This window comes from Delphinapterus leucas, chromosome 18, assembly GCF_059928025.1.
Source record: "Delphinapterus leucas isolate spDelLeu-1000000601 "Yukka" chromosome 18, BTC_Dleu_Yukka2, whole genome shotgun sequence".
NCBI classification, from domain to species: domain Eukaryota; kingdom Metazoa; phylum Chordata; class Mammalia; order Artiodactyla; family Monodontidae; genus Delphinapterus; species Delphinapterus leucas.
The window spans coordinates 58479879-58503214 of NC_143146.1; the positions used below are offsets into that span (position 1 = coordinate 58479879).

At 37.5% G+C, this 23336-nt stretch overlaps 2 protein-coding genes across 7 annotated transcripts in view; both read right to left on the bottom strand.

Moving 5' to 3' along the window:
• Nucleotides 1–5811, bottom strand: part of ZC3H13 (zinc finger CCCH-type containing 13) — a 92351-nt gene extending 86540 nt beyond the window's left edge. For 5 of the 6 annotated variants that reach the window (XM_089899536.1, XM_022574869.3, XM_022574867.3 and 2 more), the window contains exon 1: nt 5439–5811. The gene's annotated coding sequence lies outside the window, so the exon portion shown is untranslated. Of the gene's footprint in view, nt 1–2093; nt 2264–5438 lie in introns of all 6 variants that reach the window. The other variant, XM_089899535.1, reaches the window with a different exon arrangement.
• A 174-nt stretch (nt 5812–5985) lies between these two features.
• The window catches only part of CPB2 (carboxypeptidase B2), a 48901-nt gene continuing 31550 nt past the window's right edge, over nt 5986–23336 (bottom strand). The window contains exons 7-11 of the mRNA XM_022574861.3: nt 21234–21344; nt 18461–18554; nt 13486–13688; nt 10661–10748; nt 5986–6783 (exon numbers count right to left, since the gene is read on the bottom strand). Coding sequence (XP_022430569.1) covers nt 6599–6783; nt 10661–10748; nt 13486–13688; nt 18461–18554; nt 21234–21344 — 681 coding nt within the window. The 3' untranslated portion in view covers nt 5986–6598. The remainder of the gene's footprint in view (nt 6784–10660; nt 10749–13485; nt 13689–18460; nt 18555–21233; nt 21345–23336) is intronic.

The following is a 23336-nucleotide window of genomic DNA, read 5'->3' on the forward strand; positions in this document are numbered from 1 at the left end:
TAGTCAGAGTAGAAATTATGTTTTATACAGTTTAAGTGATAACATCAGCTATGTCCCAAAAATCAGCTTGGGAGAAAAATACTATTTAAATATTTTCTTTGTCTTACAGAAGCCAAAGAAGAACAGCATAATCAGGAAATTTATTTTGCAATAATACAAAAAACAAAACCCTCAATGTTGATAAGTGACCTTCTTTCAAAATATGACAGGCTGTAGAACTAGAAAAAGTGAAGATGTTTTGATAATCTATACTGCACTGAATTGACATAAAAGTCAAAGATGCTAAAAGAAATAAACAGGCTATTTACCATTATTATTAACAAGAAAAGAAAGATGAATTATAAAAATATTTTACAAAAGTAAATAAAACATTAGAAACTAAAATATACAATCAGGTGATTCAACTAGAAATGAAAATATCAGCACTATGATATACATTAGAAAACAATGTTAAATTCTAGACCTAGAATAATCTAGAGAGTACACTACTGTGGGAAGTGGGTAGGAACTGCCTAAGAGAAAGAAAAGGGAACTAAACCATATCACACTTTATACACTAAATATTAGTTGAAATTTTGTTAGTAGTCAAAAGTTACTACAATGAATGATGTCAACTAAAGAAGTAAAAGTTCCATTTGGTAAAGAACTGGTCTCTATAAAGTTCACAAATGCTCTTTAATGTGGTTTCAAAGTAAGGTCCTATCACTTAAAAGGAAATTAAATCATGGTAGTACAGAATCAAAACTTTAAAAAAAAAATTACAATGTTTGGTCCAGTTAGATACTTCTTGTCAAGTCACACTTTGAAAAGGTCCAAAGAATATGGACATTTGACAAATTAACAGGTAATGAACCAAAAGGAAAATATGATATGATACAATACGGTAGTTTTAAATTGGAAAATTTTATATTCTTATTTTCTAATATACAATGTAATCATTAATTACGATTACAATCAATTTTTAGTGATTCAAAAAAGGTAACTTTAAAGTAATTACAAATTTAAAAAAATTACAGAGTGTCACATAAGTGAACAAGAATTTGTGCAACATAAAATCACTTATGTATCAACTGTTCATCAAGTAAGGAACTATGAGGTCCACCCTCCACACTAGAGTGAGTATTGTAAGATAATCTTTGATTTAACTTTTCTTGAGCTTATTCTCAGCCCAAATGTGAATTTATAAAGGAAAAGGTGGTAAATTCCACATGTACATTTGACTTACTGAACATAAATAAAAGCCAAGATAAGCGATAAGGGGAGCTGAGAAAGATCTAGAAAACGTAGAGCTTTGATTAACTGAGAAAAACACTTTTTTATAATTTATAACTAGGATTCGATAAGAAGTAAACATGTAACAAAATGTATGGAAAAAGTTAGAACAAAAACAAATTTTTAAAGTCTCATTATCTGTTACTATAAAAACATACAGGTGTACATTGAAATCCTCATTCATTAATTCAATTTTAAAAACATTTATTAATAAACTTAAAAATGAATGTGTTCGAAAAGTTTCTTATTAGTTATTATTAGTTATCTACAACTTGGGAAACAGGCACACCATCCCACCACACTGCATCAAGACAAGTAACCCTAAGCTTACATTTTTCCTTCCACTATCAGTGGAAATGGTCTGCCCCCAAAATCTCTATCCCCAACATGCCCATAACTCCAAACACACCCTCCCTCCTCCAAAAAAAGTCAACAGTAGTGTTTTGCACAACTGGGGCAACAAGCTATTTATTATTATACTTGAAACACTGGTCATATCTCTTTTCTTGTCTTTCTGAGGGCTCCAGGTATTATTAACTCTACTGTTTCTCTTCCCCGCCTATAATCTGTTGTTTGAATCAGCACTCCTCTCCTCCTCTGACCTACCGCTGGAAAGCAGGGTCTCACAGCTTCTCTCCCATCCTAGATCCCTAACATAAGCTTTGAAGGCTTCCAAGGGTTTGGACTGCGACAGACAATCAAGTGAGGACTAATGATCCAATCTTATCCCTTTACTTGTATTCTTGACACTAAAAAAGTTCCTTCCAACAGAGACAAAGTAGCTTTTACAGGTGACATCAAGAACTACAAGATTCACCTACATAGTGATTATCCCAGGAGTTTTACTTCTGCTACTGTTGAGTCTTCCAACTTAGGGAAGAACAGCAATGAAGTAAAGACGTATTCTCTTTTCTTAGAGAGTCCAACAGTGTCAGACCTTGGCCTAAAATGACACTGAGTTTGAGGACCAGGTCTAGGTTACAGGGAGGTCCTAGACAGGAAAAAAGAAGAAAGAAAAAAAACCCTGAGGCAATAAAAGAAAAAGTAGAAACTGAACTTTTCTAATTGACAGAAACAGAAATTTTTCTGATCATCTATCTAGGAACTTCTATCAGTAGTCAACAAATTATCTAAATATTATTATGAAACATTTATGATTTTTGCACAGATAAAATGCCTTATGCCTGCAAATACAAAATATAATATTTTAAATCCCATTTTTCTAAATATATACACATAACCTACAATACACGAGGAAAACATTTGCTCATATATACTAACTTAAAACTATGTTACCATCTAACATGATGATTAGAATTTTCACTCTAAAAATTTGGGCCCAAAGAGAAAGATAAACCACAAAAGAATAAAATGTAGATTTGAATGAGAGGAGGAAAAGTTTTTCAATTAATATCTGAACAGGCTTCAATAAGAAGTAAATGCTTCAAAATATAAGAGAAAAATTAGAAACAATAAGAAAAAATGTAAATATTAAAGTCTTCCCTATCTCAGAGACTTTGAAGGCTTTCCCTCAGTTTTCAATTTATTCTTTAGTTTTAAGTAACCATCACACTCCCACTCACATTATCATGCCTTTCCCAAACATGAGCATTATTAGCAAAGCCAGAGTGACAGTGGTAAAAGTCTGTTGAGTTATTCTCCTATTTCTCCTCTCCATTTGTAGAGTAAATAAATATCAGAAGTTTTAATATTTTTTCAACTGAAAAAGAAAATGAAGGGAATTCCCTGGCGGTTCAGCGGTTAGGACTCTGAGCTCTCACTGCCAAGGGCCCAGGTTCGATCCCTGGTCAGAGGAACTAAGATCCCACAAGCCGCGTGGCATAAAGAAAATGAAAAACATGGGACACAAAGTTTAAATCTATTAAGACACAACAAAAAGCCTTAATAAATGGGAAATGTCCTCCTTCCCCCGGAAACTTACAAATATCACAATGTACTCATAGCTTCATGCTATAAATATGACTGAGAGGGGAGAAACACAGGGGCCTCTTTTTAAATTATTTCTGAATCCTGATTACTAAAATCTTGTCAATAAAACTTATTAGTTCTAGTATTCTCACTGCAATCCACAATTACATCTTTTTGAGTTCTCATCTTCCGGTAGCATAAATGAAAGCATAAAACACTTTAGTCTGGATAAGTAGCACCATAATATTAGGAAACTGTGAAATAACTAAGCAATTAAAGCTACATAATTACTGGTGCTAACTGGTAGGAGAATAAATCTCTATCCACTGGCATCCTAAAATTAAAAGTGTTATATTAAAAATAAGACCTCTTCATATTTATATTTCTTAGTTTTGAAAGAAAAACAGTTACGTTTATTTGTTGCATAGTGTGAGAGAATTTTTTCTTAACATATTTTAAGAAAAAAAGAACTTTCTTGAACAATCTTGCCAATTGCTTATATGTAGATAGACTAAAACAATTTCAAACTGAATTCAAAACAGAATCGTCAGCACTAAACTGACTACACAGGTGTGAGGAAGGCAATATTGTAGCATTGTGCAGAAAATACATTTTGTTAAAAAGACTATGCAGGGAGAATATCCCATGCTGGCAACTACTATAAAGTGAAGTAAACAGAACTGCAACATACAAAACGACCAAAAAGAGAATAGAAGACACTTTATATATGCCAACACCGGTTAACATTTCAACTGCTGCTAAGTATCTGCTGAAAAAGCTCCAGCTCAACTCTATATGAGAAGCAGAGTGGGGTTTGGGGGAGGTAGGAAAGACTAAAATTTACTGAAAACCAATTCTATAAATAAATGTTAAACAACTGCTTTCTATATGTAAATGTCAGTGCATATTACAATACAAGTTAACACCGATAACTTATTAAATGTTTGATAACTTGTACAGAAAGTAAAATAGCATCCACCTGTGGGATTTTAGTTTTAATTTATAAATATGAAAATTAGATAAATTTGCATATCTTAACATACGCAATCAATGTTCATTTCGAATCACCAGATAGTTAGGAAGCGCGTAAGAGGCATGCACCTGAAAAAACTAGATCCTCCCAGATTCCCACAGTAAAAGTCTTAGTTTCACAATACAACTATTTTTAGACACAAATTGCTACATACCTGCACCTACATTCTTAGTCTCTTTGTGAAACTGTCATGTTATAATCGAAATATTTCATTAAATTCTAAATTATTCGAAAATCTAGAGATATGTCCACAAAACTGTCCAAAACATTGTCGCTTAGGTTCTAAAGTCAGTAATTTCAAACACTGCAGAACCAGACTCCGATAACCGGCACCACATACATACGCATGGATTGTACTGCATAAGCATTTAGATCTACTGCAACAGTATTTTTGGCAAAACTTTGAAAACTTGAGGTGTGAAGATTTTTCCAAACTTTTAAATTATTTCTTCAAAACAATCAAAAACCTGAAGAGGTTGCGTACGCCCATAATTTTCAAAGTAGCTCAAATTATCTGAAAACCTCGGGATATAACCGAATGGCTCGACACTACGCTCCACAAACAAGATCCTACCGATATCATTCACGTGATATCGACTCTGAATAATTTTCCAGCCACATAAATTATTTTAAGCTATTTAGAAAGAGACAATGCCAAACATCAGAGCCTCTCCTTTCATTCACCTTTCCGGGTTTCTGACAGATAGTTGCCAAAAGTAACTACCTAGGGACTGTGAAGATAAAAGTAGCACTCCTCAACTCCGAGCACCTGCGTCGTAATCACTGCCGGGAAATAACCAAGACCAACTATAACCAAAAGTAAGATACCTTTCCCTAACGGGTCTGGAATGTGTAAAGAGGGAGCTTCTCAATCTAAGACCATACTCCGGCACCCTTCCATCTCATACCAACGCGAATACCGCGCAAGAGTTCCCAGGCTCACATCAAATGGTAGTGACCCAGCAAAGCCTCCAGTCTGAATCCACTTGCCCCCTTAGGCAAACTCGCCAGAATCAGAACCAGGGCGAGAAACCAGTCAGGAGCACAGGGATCTATTGCAGAGTTAAGGGTGGAATGCTCAAGGAGAGCTCAAAATTCCGGCGTGACCCAAGCAGGGATGGAGGACAAGCGGGGCCTCCCCATCCCGGGCCCACCCAACGCCTTTCCCCCGGTACCCACGCCAATTCACGGAGTTCAAACTTACCTCCTCGCTGAGCTCCTTTCGCAAGCGCAGTCCGGAGGTGGCGCCGCCGCCGCCGCTCCAAGGAGCGGGGGAGGCGACTCTCTGTCCCCGCGCCTGGCCCCGGGAAGACGACAGCGAGAAGGAGGTGCGCGCGGCTCCCGGGAACCTGTCCTCGGCTACCGAGGGACTCCGGGATGGCTGGGGAGCGGAACCCACCTGCCGCTTCGCCAGGGTCAAGCGAGCCTGGGACGTAGGAAAAAAAGGAACGAAGAGAGACTGGAGAGTAAGAAAAGACAAGGAAAACACTATCAGGCCGCTAAGAGGATCGCCTCAAAATGCCGCCGGAAGTCAAGAGCTCGCCCTGTTCCTCTGTAGACCGAGGCAGCTTCCGGCTGCCAGATTAGTCGTCAGCGCGTATGCACCGCCCCTTTGTGGACGCGCCCCCTGGGCGTAACGTCGCTTCCTAGGCGTGCTGTCGAAATCAAAAAACCTGTGCCTAACGAGCTAGCCCCGGAAAAGAAACCGGGAACCCGGGAGAGATAAAATTCCCAATTAACAGTGGATTTAAGAGAAAGCGTTTTCTACTTTTATTACATAATTTCTTACAATAGACAGCTGTTGTGAATATGCAAAAATGCCACGTTTGTTGTCGAAGATAACTGCATTCATTCGCTCAACGTTTTTATTGAGCAGCTGAACTGGAGTGACAGGCGGTATTTGTCCTGTTTTTCACACTCCTCTGCTTTCTCGGCCATCGTCTATTACAGTGGAGCAAACGGAATGCACGGGTGTGTTTTTAAAGGCGTTAGCAGAAACTTAATGTAAATTTGGAGCAGAAATCTTTAATGTACTTGTGACAGCCTTTCCTTTTTTTGTTCAGGATGCAATGCTCTGCATGAAAGTAGGTATTACAATTGCTTGAGATGTCTAGTCAAATGTCGCGAATCAAAGAAAAAAATCAGTACCTAGCCTCTCAAAAAAAAAAAAAAAAGGAAAAAGAAATGTGAACCCTTGTCTGCCTTAATTTTAAGGTAGCATTTATTTTGTTCTTTGACAAAACCAAGGAATGGGAAAACCTTTTATGAAAACTGATAAAACTTAAAAAGAAACTGGTACAAAGATTTGGTTTGGCTGGAATCAGTAAATTAAAATATGGGAACAGAGTGAAAAAATCAAGGGCATTAAACATTCCTGATGACATGCCAAGCTATTTTAGAGACAGCAGCGAAAGCTTCTGTACAAGTGGGTTTGATGTAACTCTCTGGCAGCAAGAATCCGTATCTGCCTGTATCTCGAAGTTCAATTGTAAACGAATATTTGATGCCCAAGTCATGGATCCAGTCATCCGAACCTCCAGGAGCTAGATCTACAAAAAGAAAAAAGAAGTTACTTTTTGAAATACAGATGTTTCAAGTTAACTAACAAGATGGGATTTTTTTCCCTAAAAATGAAAATAGTTTTGCTTTTTTCTGAATATTAAATAATCTAAGTTTGTGGAAGAAAATAGAGATTGAAGGAAAGCAGGTTAAGGAAGAAAATAAAAATTACCCATATAACCCTACCAAGGAGTGATGGTCACCATTTATATTCTAGTGCTTTCTTTTTCAGTGCATACTTTAACATAATATTTTTCCTACATAAATAAGATCATTCTATACAAGCTATTCAGGAACATTCCTAAACATAATCTATCCTGGCCAGCTTTATGTATTAATGAGTTCAAATCTACCTTATCATTTTTTTTCTTTAATTTTTGGCTGCATTGGGTCTTCCTTGCTGCGCGCGGGCTTTCTCTAGTTGCGGTGTGCGGGCTTCTCACTGCGTTGGCTTCTCTTGTTGCGGAGCATGGGCTCTAGGCACGCGGGCTTCAGTAGTTGTGGCACATGGTCTCAGTAGTTGTGGTGTACAGGCTTAGCTGTTCCGTGGCATGTGGGATCTTCCCGCACCAGGGCTCGAACCCATAACCCCTGCATTGGCAGGTGGATTCTTGACCACTGCACCACCAGGGAAGCCCTACCTTATCATTTTTAATGATCTCATAGCATTGCTCTGTAAAGCTGGATGTAATTAATTTTAATATTTATTTGGAGAGCTGCACGTTGTGCTGTTGTGCTGCACGTTGCCAAATAGCCTTCAAAAGAATTGAACTAATTTATACCTCCATTAGCAGGGTATGAATATGCCCATGCTCCATTCCCATACCATCCATGTGAATTATACATTTCTGGCAATTTTGTGGATGAAAAATAATATCAAATTTTCTTTATGTTTGATTATCAGTGAGTTGAACATTTTTTTGGTATATTTATTGACCATCTTTATATTTTTATCAATTGTCTTTGCTCATTTTTCTTCTTGATTCATTTTATAGATTACTTATAAAAGCAGCATTAGTGTTATTAGCCCTGTGTAATATGTGGAGAATTTTTTTTTCTTATTTGGTCATTTAGCCTTCAACTTGGTTTATGGCAGTGTTTTTATGTTAAAATATTTTATGTATCCGGAATTTATTTTGGAGAAAGACATGTTAGTAATCTAAGTACAATTTTTTTCTAAATAACTCACCAGTTTTTCCAACCCTATTAATTGAACAATGTCTAACATTCTTCACTGTTTGAAATGCCTTCTTTATGAGATACTAGATCTTATATATCTGAGTGTCTTTCTGTACTCAGTATTCCCTTCTAATGATGTCACTTCCAGGCTCAGTTCCTTTACATTGAACCTTCTTGTTTATCCATAATTGCTTCTTTGTGTCTTTACAATTAGTATAATTAAAACAAAAAACCCCTGCAACTATGACAGGTTTATAATGTGTTTTAATACTTGGTTGGAGCAAATTTTCTTTTATTAATCTTATTTTTCAGAATTTTACAAGCTCTTCTACCAAATGTATTCTTTCAAATGATGTTCAAAGTCATTAAGTGTTCATTGGGACTGCATTAAATATACAAACTAATTTAGAATGACTAGCACTTTTTTTTGTATTGCTTTTCCACTCAAAACCATAGTGGGGTTCTCCTTTTATTTGTCTTCATTTATGTACACCAGTAAAGTTTTCTAGGTTTTTCATAGAGATCATATGGATTTGTGTGCGCACGTATATACATTTAACAATGAATCTATACATGTATGTATGTATCTATATGTACACGTCTGCATGTGTATACATGTATATTGGGGGGGCAGTAGGATCTTTTTTCCATTTTACTTTCTTCCTGATTGTTTTTGGTATATAAGTAAGTTATAGATTCGTTTATATTTAGTTCATAGTCAGCCACCTTACTCAACTCTTTGTTACTCTATTTTTGTGTTTTCCAGGTAGGCACTCATATAATATGCAAAGTGATCATTTTTCCTCCTTCCAATACCTATACTTGAATTAATGACAAAGGTGTTTACTGAAGCACTGTTTATACTGAAGTATTGAAATATATCCATCAACAGTGGATTAGTTGTTATTCATTCAGCAAATATTTCTGATAGCTATTATTAATATTTGGCATTTATTCTTCCAGAATTTTTTTTATACTTATGTACACGTGCGCACGCGCGCGCGCGCGCGCACACACACACACACACACACACAGAGATTTGTATTGAATGAATGCATGCCTGGAGATGGAATGATTTCGTCAAAACAAGAAGTTGCTCTAGAAGTGCCTCCAGCCCTGAGGCACTATGGTCATGCTTTGGGGAACAACAGGAGAGAGAGGATGGGAATCAAGAAAGCTCTGAATTATGAAAGGAAGTTGTGACCCAGAGCAAGGACCTGGGTCGGCAAAGGCAGAGATAGACCAGTGACAGCAAGAGCCAGAGACACCACGTGGACCAATCTGGCCTCAGTTTGTCCTGAGATAATTTGGGATGATTGAGGAGGAAAAGGAAGATTCTGGACTTTCTACTAATAGACCTTTGGTGCTCAAGTAATTTACTGAAAATAATATGGATGTGATTATTAATATGAATGTGTTTTTATCCCCCTATAAATCATACCTGTTAAAGGAAACTCTGGGACTTGGCACATATTATCTCAAAGCCTTTTCACATGCCATTTCCTCTCCCTGGTTTTTTCCCACACCTTTGTTTGGCAGCCACTTACTGGGTAGGTCTCCCAGACATGTCACCTACCGAGGAAGACCTTTCCAGGCCACCTGAGCTAAGCTGCCTCTCTCTCAGGTCATTTTCAAACCTATACGCTAATATTATGTTGTTCACTTATCAATGGGATTACCCTATGTTTTACTATTTAATTGTTTACATCGGAGATTGGCGAACTTTTTCTGTGAAGGACCAGATAATTAATATTTTAGGCTTTGAGGGCCACATAGTCTATGTCAGAGCTACTCAACTCCACTGTCCTGAAAGCTGTATAGACAATATGCAAATGAATGAGTGTGGCTGTGTTTGAATAAAGCTTTATTTGTGGACACTGAAATTTGAATTTTACGTAATTTTCGCTTGTCACAAAATCTTATTCTTCTTTTGGTTTTCTTCAACCACTTAAGAAATGGAAAAACCATTCTTAGCTTACAGGCTATCCAAAAACAAGCAGTGGGCTGGATTTGGCCTGTGGGTTATAGTTTGCTGACACCTTGTTACATGCTTATTTTCTGTTTCTCTTCTCCTATCTCCCCTTCCAGTTTAAAAAAGAGCAAAATTGTCTGTTATTCCACTGTGGATACAAAGGAGTCCCTCAACAAATATCTCCCAGCAGAAATTAATTTAAAATATTTGTTAAGAGCTTGCCACACACATGTTCCATCAGTGTGATACAAACAAAGGACATTCAACTGTAGTGTGCCATGAGCTATACTCTTGGACACAGGTTGCCACTAAAAAAGCATCTAATGTAAATGGTATTCCTAGATTTGTACAGTGTTCAACCTGCACAACCTTACATGGTGGCCCTGGGCATCTTAAACATTCTTTTGACCCTTTATGACTTTTTCTGTTTCACTCAACTAGTGTGATACCAATTCTATAATCCCTACTCTATAGCACTGAGCATAATTTCTTAAGTATCATTTTGGTTTCTTTTTAGTATATTTATGTATTAATATAGCCTTGTTCAGTACTGTCATAGCTATCATGCTTGCAATTCTAACTGTTATAATCCAATTGTTTTACATGGGACCATGTTTAAAGATTCCACTTAGAAAAATTAAATCCACACAGAAAAACCAAACACAAATTTCTTTAGTACCTCACAGTCCCCTAAGATCTTAAGAAGAAATACTTACATAAACTTTCTGAACCACTGCCATGTGTATATCTGGTATTTTTATTAGTATTCTCAATAGCATGGACTGCTTCACTGGCCACTAGAGACTGAAATCAATAAGATATGGAATTTCAGTTAATGTACAGCTTTAAAACAAGACAGGTAGAAGTTTCTTAAAAAAAACACAAAAACCCAATCATATATTTATTCAATCAAACTGTATATATGAAGAAATAGCAGAATGGTTGTTGCCAGGGGCTGGGGGTGGTGGAGGGAGGAGAATGTGGAGATGCTGGTCAAAGGATACAAACTTCCAGTTATAAGACGAGTAAGTTCTGAGAATCTAAAATACAGCCTGGTGAATATAGTTAACAATACTGTATTATATACTTGAAAGTTGCTAAGGGAGTAGATTTTAAGTATTCTCAGCACAAAGGAACAAACTAATTATGTGAGGTGACGAACGTGTTAATTAACTTTATTGTGGTAATCATTTCACAATATATATGTGTATCAAATCGTCACATTGTACACCTTGTACTTACACAATTTACATACAAGTCAATTAATTATATCTCAATAGAGCCGGGGTGTGGGGAGAATTGTATATATGAAAAAATCTGCATTTATCCAAGAGATAAATTGAGAAGAATAAATTAACTTTTAAAAATGTTTTTCTCTTTACGGAAATCACAGTTGGGTGGCTTTAGACACAGACTCTTCCAATATATTGAAATTTTATTTACGTTGAAGAAAAAATAATTCTCATAAGCCTTTTTTAGGAATTCATTTATTTTGTAAAACAAAGTATATGTAACAAAATTATACTGTAAAACAAAGTCTAACTATATTTCAAAGGCAAACAACTAGACAAAATTGTCACCAAACTTTAAACCCAGCTTCTCTAAACAATACACGTATGTCAGCAATGTATGATTCCCTCCTCATTCTTCTCACAAACTCTATTTCCTTTTCGTGTAAAATGTCTAATACCTCCCAAAGACTCATCAAATAAAAAAGTTTATATCCCTGGTGTGCTGCAGGATAGTAACAAAGTCCCCTGTTCCACTATTTTTGCTTCTAGCTTATGCAGATCTTTTCTGAAATTGGCACTAACATCATGGTATTCACTGTCCCTCCCTTGAAGGACCTGAGGAATATCAGTGGATATGATGTTGTGCCATTCCTCTGCTCAAAAGTTTTAACGGAACCCCCCCCCCCCATCTACGGAATAAAATGTAAATTGATTCTGACATTCAGACTAGGTGACCTCTCCTTCACAGGCTGACCTCATCTACTTTCTGAGGGATCAACTTCCTTTTTTTGACCCTACATTCCCCTGAACATACTTCCTGTGGGGAGAACCTTGGCCTCAGCTTAGAAAGTCTTCCCCTCCGGGTCCACTTACAGAAATCCTATCTTTCAGTATCTGGCTGGAATTGTGCCTGTTCCTTCACTTCACTGGCGCTTTATCATTCCTTTTTCTTTACAGTATGTCACACCTTAATAGATTATAAGCCCTCGGGACAGGGACTTTATCCCCTCACTTATCTGTTTCCTTCTGAATGAATTAATGAGGCCACTCCTAGTTATCCCAGTCAGAAGTGAGTTGTACCATCTGTGTCACTTACTTAGTAGTTACTATACCTTACAGTACAGCTATCTGTAACAATTGCTAATGGCTGAGCTCCCTAACCATTTCATATTCTCTTAAAGGGCAGGGTCCTACCTGATGCTTCTTTCAATGTCCATCAACACAGTATTTTACACATAATAACTCTCAACAAACACTTGTGATGACAGTAATCCAAAAATAATTCAAAATCACACTAAGTCTATTTCCAGATCATGATGAATATCCTCTCACTTCTTCAAAGATAACAACCAATAAAGGAACTTTCCTTAAAAGTTTTCCCTTGAGAGGAAAAAGGAATCATAAGTATCAAGGATGTTTCTGTTCTAAATGAGTTATTCTTAGCAACTGCAAATAACTTTATATTTGTCATCAGGAATTGCTAGCCCCTAATGTGGCTATAGTTTATTCTGTTAAGAGAACCAGACCAAAACAAGTCAATAAGAAACAAACCAGTACATAAAGATCAGACCTTGGGCAAGAAGTGGACTGTTGCCATAGCACTTCCATTGTCTAGAGAGCATCTGGGATGAGGATTTGTCCAAACCTAGCCACAATCCATCAAGAACCCTTGCATCCTTTGCCATTAACCCAAGCATAGAATATCTGGGACCAAAAAGTGATGAGGGGGTAGCCAACTGTGAGTCCTCTTTGAACTCACTGTATCATCCACTGCATTCCACAAAAGGAGGGAGGTCTTGCCTCAATGCTGAAATTGGAGTTGCTTTTAATAGGACCAAACCCCTGCAAGTTAGGAAGGTCAGTGTATAAACAATTCCCAATGCTAGTATCAAATCGATAAGTATTGTGCTAAGACTTGATCTGTGGCGGGCTGTTGTAGAAAGCTAGCACCTACAAACAGACCAATAATTCCAGAAAGCCTTGTCCTTGTCCTTGTTCATATGGCTTCATATGTAGATTAGGTCAAGGTAGACTGGTTCCCTCCTGAGGTTCCAAGAGCTAGTCTGACATTTTCCTAGAGAGCCCCTCTGCTAGACGGAAGTTCATGTCCTCAAAATAAGGCTCAGTCCTTTACAATCTCTCAATGAACCCTGACCTAGGGTGACTCTCAGAAATGTTAGATCAAGATATAAAGCATCTATCCCACTTTGTCCTCTACAGAACATTTTTCCCCACAGTTTTTGATTCCTGAAGTATGTATTATTTTACTTCTGAAATGCTAATGAGAAAATTAATTAAGCGGCACTTACTAGTTCCTCGTGGTCTTTGCTTTTGCTTCTGCTATAGGAATACGGAAACACTATCTTCTGGGAGTATGAATGCATGCTGACATAAGCTTTAATGTGGTTGATATTTCTTCTCAGGAAATCAGCCACTGCCTTCACTTCTGGTTCCGACTCAGGGTAAAGTCCACAGTAGGTTTCCGAGCACGAGAAACTCGAGGCACCTTCCTCTGTAGTGAAATTGATGGAGTGGAACCATAAGTAGATACGCAACCTATTGTAATTTGTGATCTCCCCGACCATGTATTCTCCTCATATATAGGGTGTAACATTTTTAGATAAATGGATTCACTCGAGCTCTGTAAAGAACATATTTCTAATGTCCCCTAAATGTTGTTTATGTTTATTTTGAATCCAAATATTTACATGCCCTCATAGCAGCCATCCAACAGTTGCTGCCTAAGGGCAGCCATCTTGCAGCCCCGAGAAAGTGGCTAAGAGAGTCTCAGAAATGGCAGCTCTGCCTCCAAACTTGTGGTTACAAGAGAAAAATAAACCCCATTTTCTTTCATCATTGTAAGTCTGGTTTTTCTGACATGTGTAGCTTAAAAATCACTAATTAATCCAGCCCATAAAAGTCTCATTTGAGAACTCAGAATATGTAAGTCTGCCTTCAGTGCTACTTCTAACTTGCTGAAGTGGTTTAGTAAGTAAAACGGAATGGCGATATTTGGTGCTAGACTGATATGTGTTCATTCCTTTGAGAAATTATACGAAACGTCACTTCGGATGGTAGCCTGACTCCCATCACTTCTCTCCTCTGTACGTAATTCACAGCGGTAGAGCCCCAGGGAGCCACCTCTGACCCAGAAAGATTCTTCCCTCCTGGAAACCGTTTATTAGCCCCAATTTGGGTCCCTCACTTGTCTTTTGCCATTCGGAATCCCTCCACTGATAACTTGAAATCAAGATGCAGATTCTAGTTTCAGTCAAGCTACTCTCTTGAAAAAAAAGAAGATAACAGCAATAACATCACCAGCTGACATCCAAAGAACACAAGCTATCTGTCAGGAACTCTGCTAAGACTTACAGGCGGTATCTCATTTAATCTTTATGGCAAACCTGTGAAGTCAACGCTCTTATTTTAGGAGACTCAAATTGGGCACCATTGGTGATAACCATTCTTTACAATAAGAGGCTATGTATCATATTGTTAATTACCCCATCACTTGATTTCAATCTTGTCTTTGCCATTTAATAGCTATATGGCTTGGGTAACTTTTTTTAACCAATAAGTCAAAAGTTGATGTAATCTAAATTAGTCCTTTATAGGAATAAATAACGGTAATGAAAGATGAGGCCTTAAATTGGACACTACTTTTAGACTTCCATTATAAGGACTGTTTGGAATCCCCATTCTATGTAATATCAACAGAACTTTTGTGGCCCAGCAGGAAATCTGAATACCCATATGCTCTCTGGCTTCCCAAAGCAACCAAGCAAGACAAATTCTTTTCACTCAATGGGAATTTTACATTTTACAAAACACTTGTGGCACAAGAGGGGCATCTGGCACTGTCAACTCTTAACATGTTGGAAGTTTTCCTTTCAAATATATTTCTGTTTTATTTTATTTTTTTAAAGTGCCAGTAAGGCACTGCTAATTGTTAAGACTCAACAGTAATTTTTAAAAGTTCTAGTCTTCTATTTTGGCGTTTAAGCTGTTTATCACTCACTTGCATTTCAATCAATCTTCTAGAGTGGTTGAGAAAGAGTAGAATTATTGGGCATGCCCTAGGAGGCAAGTCAATCTTGATTTTTTTTAAACCTATCTATACCTCAATTTCCTTATCTACTAAATGGATAAATTATAAAATGCTTTTCCCAGTGCTGGCATATACTGAGTGTTTAATAACTTGTTTATCAGCATTATCATCATCATTATCGTCACATGGATTGGGACACAGAGAAGGCCAGTGTGCATTGCAGAGATGAGGTGGGGAAAGAAAGGAGCCATTGAGCTCCCTATAGTGCCTCAGGCCCAGTTCTAGTCTGTTTCCGAAGTCTGCCTGCATCCTAGTCCTTGGGTTCCATGGGCTACTCCATGATCCTTATTATCCTTACAGAGCCTGCCTTTCTCTTTTTTTTTTTTTGGCGGTACGCGGGCCTCTCACTGTCGTGGCCTCTCCCGTTGCGGAGCACAGGCTCTGGACGCGCAGGCTCAGCGGCCATGGCTCACGGGCCCAGCTGCTCCACGGCATGTGGGATCCTCCCGGACCGGGGCACGAGCCTGTGTCCCCTGCATCGGCAGGCGGACTCTCAACCACTGCGCCACTAAGGAAGCCCAGGTAATGCTAGTTTTACCACGAAAAACATTAAGTAAAATAGAGCAGCAAAAGAGCTTGCGGATGAAAGAAGTTCCAAAAGGGAACTTATAACTGAAGAGTGATTGTCAGACTTAGACGAATTTCAACAAACTTGGAGTTAGTCGGCCTGGCTTTATATCCCAGCTCTGCCACTTCCTAGCTCTGTGCTCTTGAGCAAGGGACTTAACCTTTTAAAGTCTGGGTTTCTTCATCCATGATGTGTAGACAATGAAACTCACGGGATGGAATATATAAACTGCTCAGCACTTAGCAACTGTCAGCTCTATTTATTCAGAGGTCTTTTATATTAGTTGCTGTTTCTCTGGCTCCCTGCCCAATTATCACTGCTGTGGCAGTCTTTACACCTCAGTGGGCACTTTTTTTTTAACATCTTTATTGGAGTATAATTGCTTTACAATGGTGTGTTAGGTTCTGCTTTATAACAAAGTGAATCAGTTATACATACACGTATGTTCCCATATCTCTTCCCTCTTGCATCTCCCTCCCTCCCACCCTCCCTATCCCACCCCTCTAGGTGGTCACAAGGCACCGAGCTGATCTCCCTGTGCTATGCGGCTGCTTCCCACTAGCTATCTACCTTACGTTTGGTAGTGTATATATGTCCATGCCTCTCTCTCACTTTGTCACAGCTTACCCTTCCCCCTCCTCATATCCTCAAGTCCATTCTCTAGTAGGTCTGTGTCTTTATTCCCGTCTTATCCCTAGGTTCTTCATGACCTTTTTTTTTTCCTTAGATTCCGTATATATGTGTTAGCATACTGTATTTGTCTTTCTCTTTCTGACTTACTTCCCTCTGTATGACAGACTCTAGGTCCATCCACCTCACTACAAATAACTCAATTTCGTTTCCTTTTATGGCTGAGTAATATTCCATTGTATATATGTGCCACGTCTTCTTTATCCATTCATCCGATGATGGACACTTAGGTTGCTTCCATGTCCTGGCTATTGTAAATAGAGCTGCAATAAACATTTTGGTACATGACTCTTTTTGAATTATGGTTTTCTCAGGGTATATGCCCAGTAGTGGGATTGCTGGGTCGTATGGTAGTTCTATCTTTAGTTTTTTAAGGAACCTCCATATTGTTCTCCATAGTGGCTGTATCAATTTCCATTCCCACCAACAGTGCAGGAGTGTTCCCTTCTCTCCACACCCTCTCCAGCATTTATTGTTTCTAGATTTTTTTGATGATGGCCATTCTGACCGGTGTGAGATGATATCTCATTGTAGTTTTGATTTGCATTTCTCTAATGATTAATGATCTCCAAAGAAGATATACAGATTGCCAACAAACACATGAAAGAATGCTCAGTGGGCACTTTTACTGAATAATCTTAACGACGGCCTCTTGCGAAGAAACCACTAAATGATTCCCTTTAGCCTGAGGCAGGATCAACTGTTCTTTCCTCTGTTTACTTACTTTATCTGTAGCTCTCTTAAAACAACTAATTTCATGCACATGTTCATTTGAATAGCTTTCAGAGACCCCTCAGTGTGTCAGGTACTGCACTAGGTAATGGATAGTGGTCACTGCCCTCATGGGGTTTCTGACTTACAGGAAGGAGGAAATGAAGAGAAAAGGTAAGTACTCGACCGAAAAGTTTTCATATCTACTTTGGGATAATGATGAAATGTTCAAAATCATGAATTTTCACTTCTTTTTTTAAAAGGAAACACAGAAGATCATGTACCTAGGGCTGTGTAGAGTAAAGGAATGGGAGGAAGAAGATGTTTCTATGGTTTCAATAGCTGTGCTCCCTTGTTGTCACATGCTCCCACCTCCAAAAATATGGGTGATTCCAGCTCAGTCGTTAAGTTTAGTGTTGCTTTGTAGTCGTTTCTTAAATGTAGTAACTATGAAACATAGTGAGGGGGTGGTGAACTAACACCTACCTCCCTGAGAGCAGACAATATCCCCAAATGCCTAAATCAGTGTTCACTGAGTGTCTTAACTCACTGGAATCAAGGAACAAGGAGCTCCCACAGTGCTGGACACAAGTTTCTCTTTACGATATTCATGAAAGAAAGAACTTAAGAAAGTGAATAGTGAATACAAAACAAAATGTTCTGGGAATTCCAGGATGGTCCATTGGTTAGGACTCCACACTTCCACTGCAGGGGGCATGGGTTCAATCCCTGGTTGGGGAACTGAGATCCCACAAGCCAAAGGGAAAAAAACCCCACAAAATGTTTTGCAGCACTATAGAAGTCAATATTTTCCAAAGCAATTGAAAATAAGAGGTACTCACCCAACCCTAGCTTTTGATATCCTCATAATGAATGTTATTTGTTGATGAAAGTAGGAAATTTAGTGGTCACTTCCTTATGATTTCAGAGAAATAGAATTTTAGAATTTTGAAGCTAGAAGGGACCTTAAAGAACTAATCCAACTTCCTTCTTTTAAAGGTATGGATATGGCAGGGAGGAACAGGGAAGGGTGTTTTGCTGATCTGAGTCAAACTTCATAGCACTACGTTTAACCAAAAAGTTTCTTATCTAAATTATCTTCTGATTCAGATAGGCCTCCCCTCTAATCAGTTTGAATTAATGAGCTTTTAGGAATACCACCTTTTAAATGAAGAGACATTTGTTAGAAATAAAGCAAACAACCTACCACACCAGTGTTTGGAGGCAAAGTTCCTGTTCAGGTCTGTTCCGATGCAAGAATTGTTTTCATGAAAAGAACGGTTCTTTCTCCACATTCGATTCTAAATAAACAAAACACAGGTAACCAGGGCAGCCATGTTTGCAGTTCAGGAAAGACACGACTTTTAAAGCCTAAGTGGACAGTGTTGTGTTTCTGTCCTTCAACTCCATCTCTTTATCCTGTCACTGTCTTCACAGTACTTCTTGCATAGCCCCTGTTCTATCCAGGTCTCAGCTGGGTTCACTCAAACTTGAATCAACTGAAATGGTGATATTTCATGAGCTTTGACCTATACAAAAAAACCATTTCATTTGGTTTTGCTAGGCTGCTTACTGGCCTTCTTATTTGGCCTTGTTTCCTTTAATTTTATGCATTGTCATTTTAAGTTCCTTCTGTGAAAAGTAAAATAACTTGGTGTTTCAACTCAAATTGAAACTATGAGTCATTTTTTAATTGAAATGTATTTGACATATAACATTGCACAAATGTAAGGTGTTCAACATGTTGATTTGATACATTCACATATTGTAATATGATTGCCATTTGGGGGATAGCACCTCTATCATGTCACATAAATTATCATCTCTTTTTTGTGGTGGGAATAATTAAGATCAAGTCTTTTAGCAAGCTTGATGATTATAATACAAAATTGTTGAGTCATGAGTTTCAATGCTCTCTTTAGATTGAATTCAACACTCACTTAAAACCTATAGGAGGGGCTTCCCTGGTGGCGCAGTGGTTGAGAGTCCACCTGCCGATGCAGGGGACGCGGGTTCGTGCCCCGGTCCGGGAGGCTCCCACGTGCCGCGGAGCGGCTGGGCCCGTGAGCCATGGCCACTGGGCCTGCGCGTCCGGAGCCTGTGCTCCGCAACGGGAGAGGCCACAACAGTGAGAGGCCCGCATACCGCAAAAAAAACCAAAAAAACCTTTAGGAGGCAGAGCTGTGCAGACACCTCTAGCCTGATGGCTCCTTTGATTGTACTGATTCAACTCTGGTTTTTAAACGTAATGCAAATACTCCATTGGGTTCTTGGGGTAATCTGGGAATTTGATCATGTAAACAGTTGCACAGACTTTGTTTAAGTTCTGGGTTGGGATGACATGGCACACTTTTCCCTATTCCACCAACACTTTTGCCAAGCCTCCCAGTCTGCTTCCAACCCCAGACCTGTGATTCTGGTAGCAACAGTTGTTCTGAGGAAATCAAGTTCTCATACTTCAGGGACTAATTGGCAGAGTTAAGATACAAAGGACAGTTGGGGAGTAAGAATATCTAAAGGGTGGCTGAATTTCACTGTGATTCCAGTGAAGGCATAAATTCATTGTAATAGCAACCTACAAATGTGACCATTTATTGAACACCAATTTTGTGTTAGGTACTATCCTAGGTATTTCTCATTTACTTAGTTCAGGGTTTGCTCACTCCTACGGACAAACTTTTACTCACAGTATTTGTCTTCCCTGAGATGACTTTTTCATCAATCTCCTTCACTATTCCTATCTCTTCTGCTTAAATTACCCTCTACATAAAATAATTCCTGTATAATTCCTTATGTATCTAATCATTGCAATCATTCTCATTCCCCTTAGTGTTTGTATGTGCTATTCAAGTAGGTTTTTCATATATGTTCAACTATGTTTTTATGTGCCTCACATTAAATTAGAAAGGACTGTACTTCATATTGCTTGAGTAATTTTACATGAATCATGATGTTGATGGATTAGAAATAGTAATGGTTTCCAGTATAGATGAGACGGACCATGATATTCATACTTATGTTCATGATTGAGTTAGAGGGTACTAGGATTAAATTCGCATATTGGTTAGAATGCAATTCTGCTACAATGCACGTTCGGTTAGAATGCTGTTCTAATTCTTGTAATTCATGATTTTACAATCAAAATACCATTCAAACGATTCCTAGTAAGAATGAATGGATGTAGGTACTGCACATCAAGGTAGCTAACATCACAAAAAGAGATACAGCCAGACATTGTGCACCTCCTGTTGGGAGAATACACTATCACAATGAAGTAGTTTTGCCAAAAACGTCAAACCTGAATCTTATAAAGCTTCTAGAATCCAAATATCAAGTTTTAGAAAATACAGAGGACAAAGGAACATGGCAAAGCAATTAGCAAATCCAGACAACAGGAAGCTCTTTTCTTCAATGAAAAAATTGCAAGGAAATAGAGAAAAAGAGAGATGGAGAGAGAATCTACAGATTAAAATAAAAACTATAAACCAATCACAATATATTAGCCTATTTGGATCCTGAACCAAAGAAATAAACTTTTTAAAAAGTTATGATACAATTGGAAATTTAAACACTGCTTGGAAATCTTATGCTAGTAAATAATTATTGTTCATTTTTAGGTATAATTGTACCATTATTTTTTTAAGACCTCTTTTAGAGAGGCATACTGAAATATTTATTGATGATATGGTATCTGAGATTTGCTTCAAAATAATACGGGTAAGATAGAAGGGAGTTGGGGATATAGATGAAAAAAGATTGGCTAAAAAAAAAAAAAGATTGGCTGTGAGTTGATTGGCTGTGCGATGGGTACATAGGAGTTTACCATACAATTATTCCCACTCATATATGTTTGAACTTTTCCATAATGAATTAAAAAATTTTTTTCATAATAAAACCATTATGCCAGGGTCCAGGATTCTATAAATAATTCAGCCTATGTATCCTGTATCCCCTATTTTGTTTTCTTTACCTTCACCTACCTTTTTCCATGTGTAGTCATAACCATCCACGTTAACCACTGGCATAACATAGAAATCCATGTGCCTCAGAAGACTGGTAGGCAGATTTTCTTGCCCATGGAAACGAGTTACCTACAAATTAAACCAAGTATATTTGATGATATATCTTTTATGTCCTTCTAAACTTAGTCTGTGTCTTCTTCTTTAACTGAGATATGATTGACATATAATCCTTGAACAACACAGGTTTGAACTGTGTGGGTCCACTTGTATGCAGATTTTTTTCAGATTTTTATAGTACTACATGATCTGCAGCTCATTGAATCCACAGATGCAGAACTGTGGATATGGAGGGCTGACTGTAAAGTTATACATGGATTTTCAAGTGTAGGGAGGGTTGGCACCCCTCACCCCTGCATTGTTCAAGGGTCAACTGTATTAATTTAAGGTGTATAATATAATGATTCAAAATTTGTCTATATAGTGAACTGATCACCACAATAAGTCTAGTTAATATCCATCTAGTTAACATCCACTAAACTTAGTCTATTTTTTTATTTAAAAAATTTTGAGATGTTTAGACTTGCAGATTCAACTTTCAGGAAGAGTATTAATTCCTTGAAAAGTCTGAACTTAGGGTACTATGTTGCCAAGCGGTGGTAAATGCCCTGGACATGGGACAATTGGTCTTCCTATTTATGGAGGCAGAAAATTCAACCATCTATTTTCTAAAACTTCCTTCAAGAAACAAAAAGAATTCTTTATTAAAGCCTAAAGCCCACTACAAAGATTTAAGGAAACAAAAACCTATATTTCCACTCTTTTCACAATAAGCCATCTCAATCAAAGCTTAGACTAACCTTGTCTTATTCCCACACATGTCTAGATAATATTTTCTGCATTGTCCTTATAAGTTGTGAGCTAAATTTCTGCTAGAATCGAGTTCGTTTCCCAAGCATCAGATCATTTGGCTTTAAAGCCAGTGGTAGCTTTTCCTAGGTACTGGCTGTGAGTTTCGTAACAGATATCATCTGACACTGCTCTTCTGTGCTTTAGACTCATACCCAGCTTAGGGTCACATATTTTAACATGATCCAAGGACATCCACATTCCAACGACTGAGAAGTTCACTCCAAAATGACCAAATACAGACGTAGCAGAAGCACAAAGACAAATTTCAGCCAGTTAGATCATTTCATCTAGGACTAAGCTTTGGTATAAATTCTTCATTTGTGGCAACATTGTTACATTTTAATTTGTGGATTAGTTCACAATTAGTTGTTGATTTAAACTTTACTCAAAAGACTTTGTTAAGTATTTTTTCATTGTTGATAAAAAGAAAATGTCTTTTTTAAACATTGAAGTATAGGTGCTGTACAATTTTATATAAGCTACAGGTGTACAATATAGTGGTTCACAAAAAAAAAAGAAGAAAAGGAAACCATCGACAAAACTAGAAGACAACCTACTGAATGTGAGAAAATATTTGCAAATGACATGACCAATAAAGGGCTAATATCCAAGAAAAATGTCTTTTAAATCTTACCTTTGCTATAGCTAAAACTTTACCATCTTTTCTTTAAATATTTAAAATATTATATCCACATTTTCCTAGAACAACCATAATAGTCAAATTTAAATTACTTGCCATAGATAACCCCTTAGTAAATATGGGAGAAAGGAAAGCAAAAGTACAGTTACTTTTTAATCTACTATAGGTCAGAAACAAAAACTTAATGAAAAGGAAGTAATTTTATAGAATGAAAGAGGCAATCTTTTAAATAGTTGAGCGACTAGTTAAATACATTTTTATGCTACAAATTTGTAAATTTATGTTAGAGTCATTTTTCAGTAATAACGTGGCATTCATTATCAGAAAAAAAAGATTAGGAGATCTTATTTTCTTTCAAATAATAAAGCATTTATCATTTTTATTTCTACAATGTTTGCTGAAATTTTAATAGATGTGCTATGGTTGTTGGTTTTTTTGTCCTTTTCACACTCTTTATTTCTTTCCTACTTTAGCAATGGTTGGATGGGAGTCTTTCAGCAAAAAGTTAGTCTCTGAGAGATGATCAATGTTAGTCTGAGAATTTCTTGTTTCATAAGCAGGGCTCCGAACAG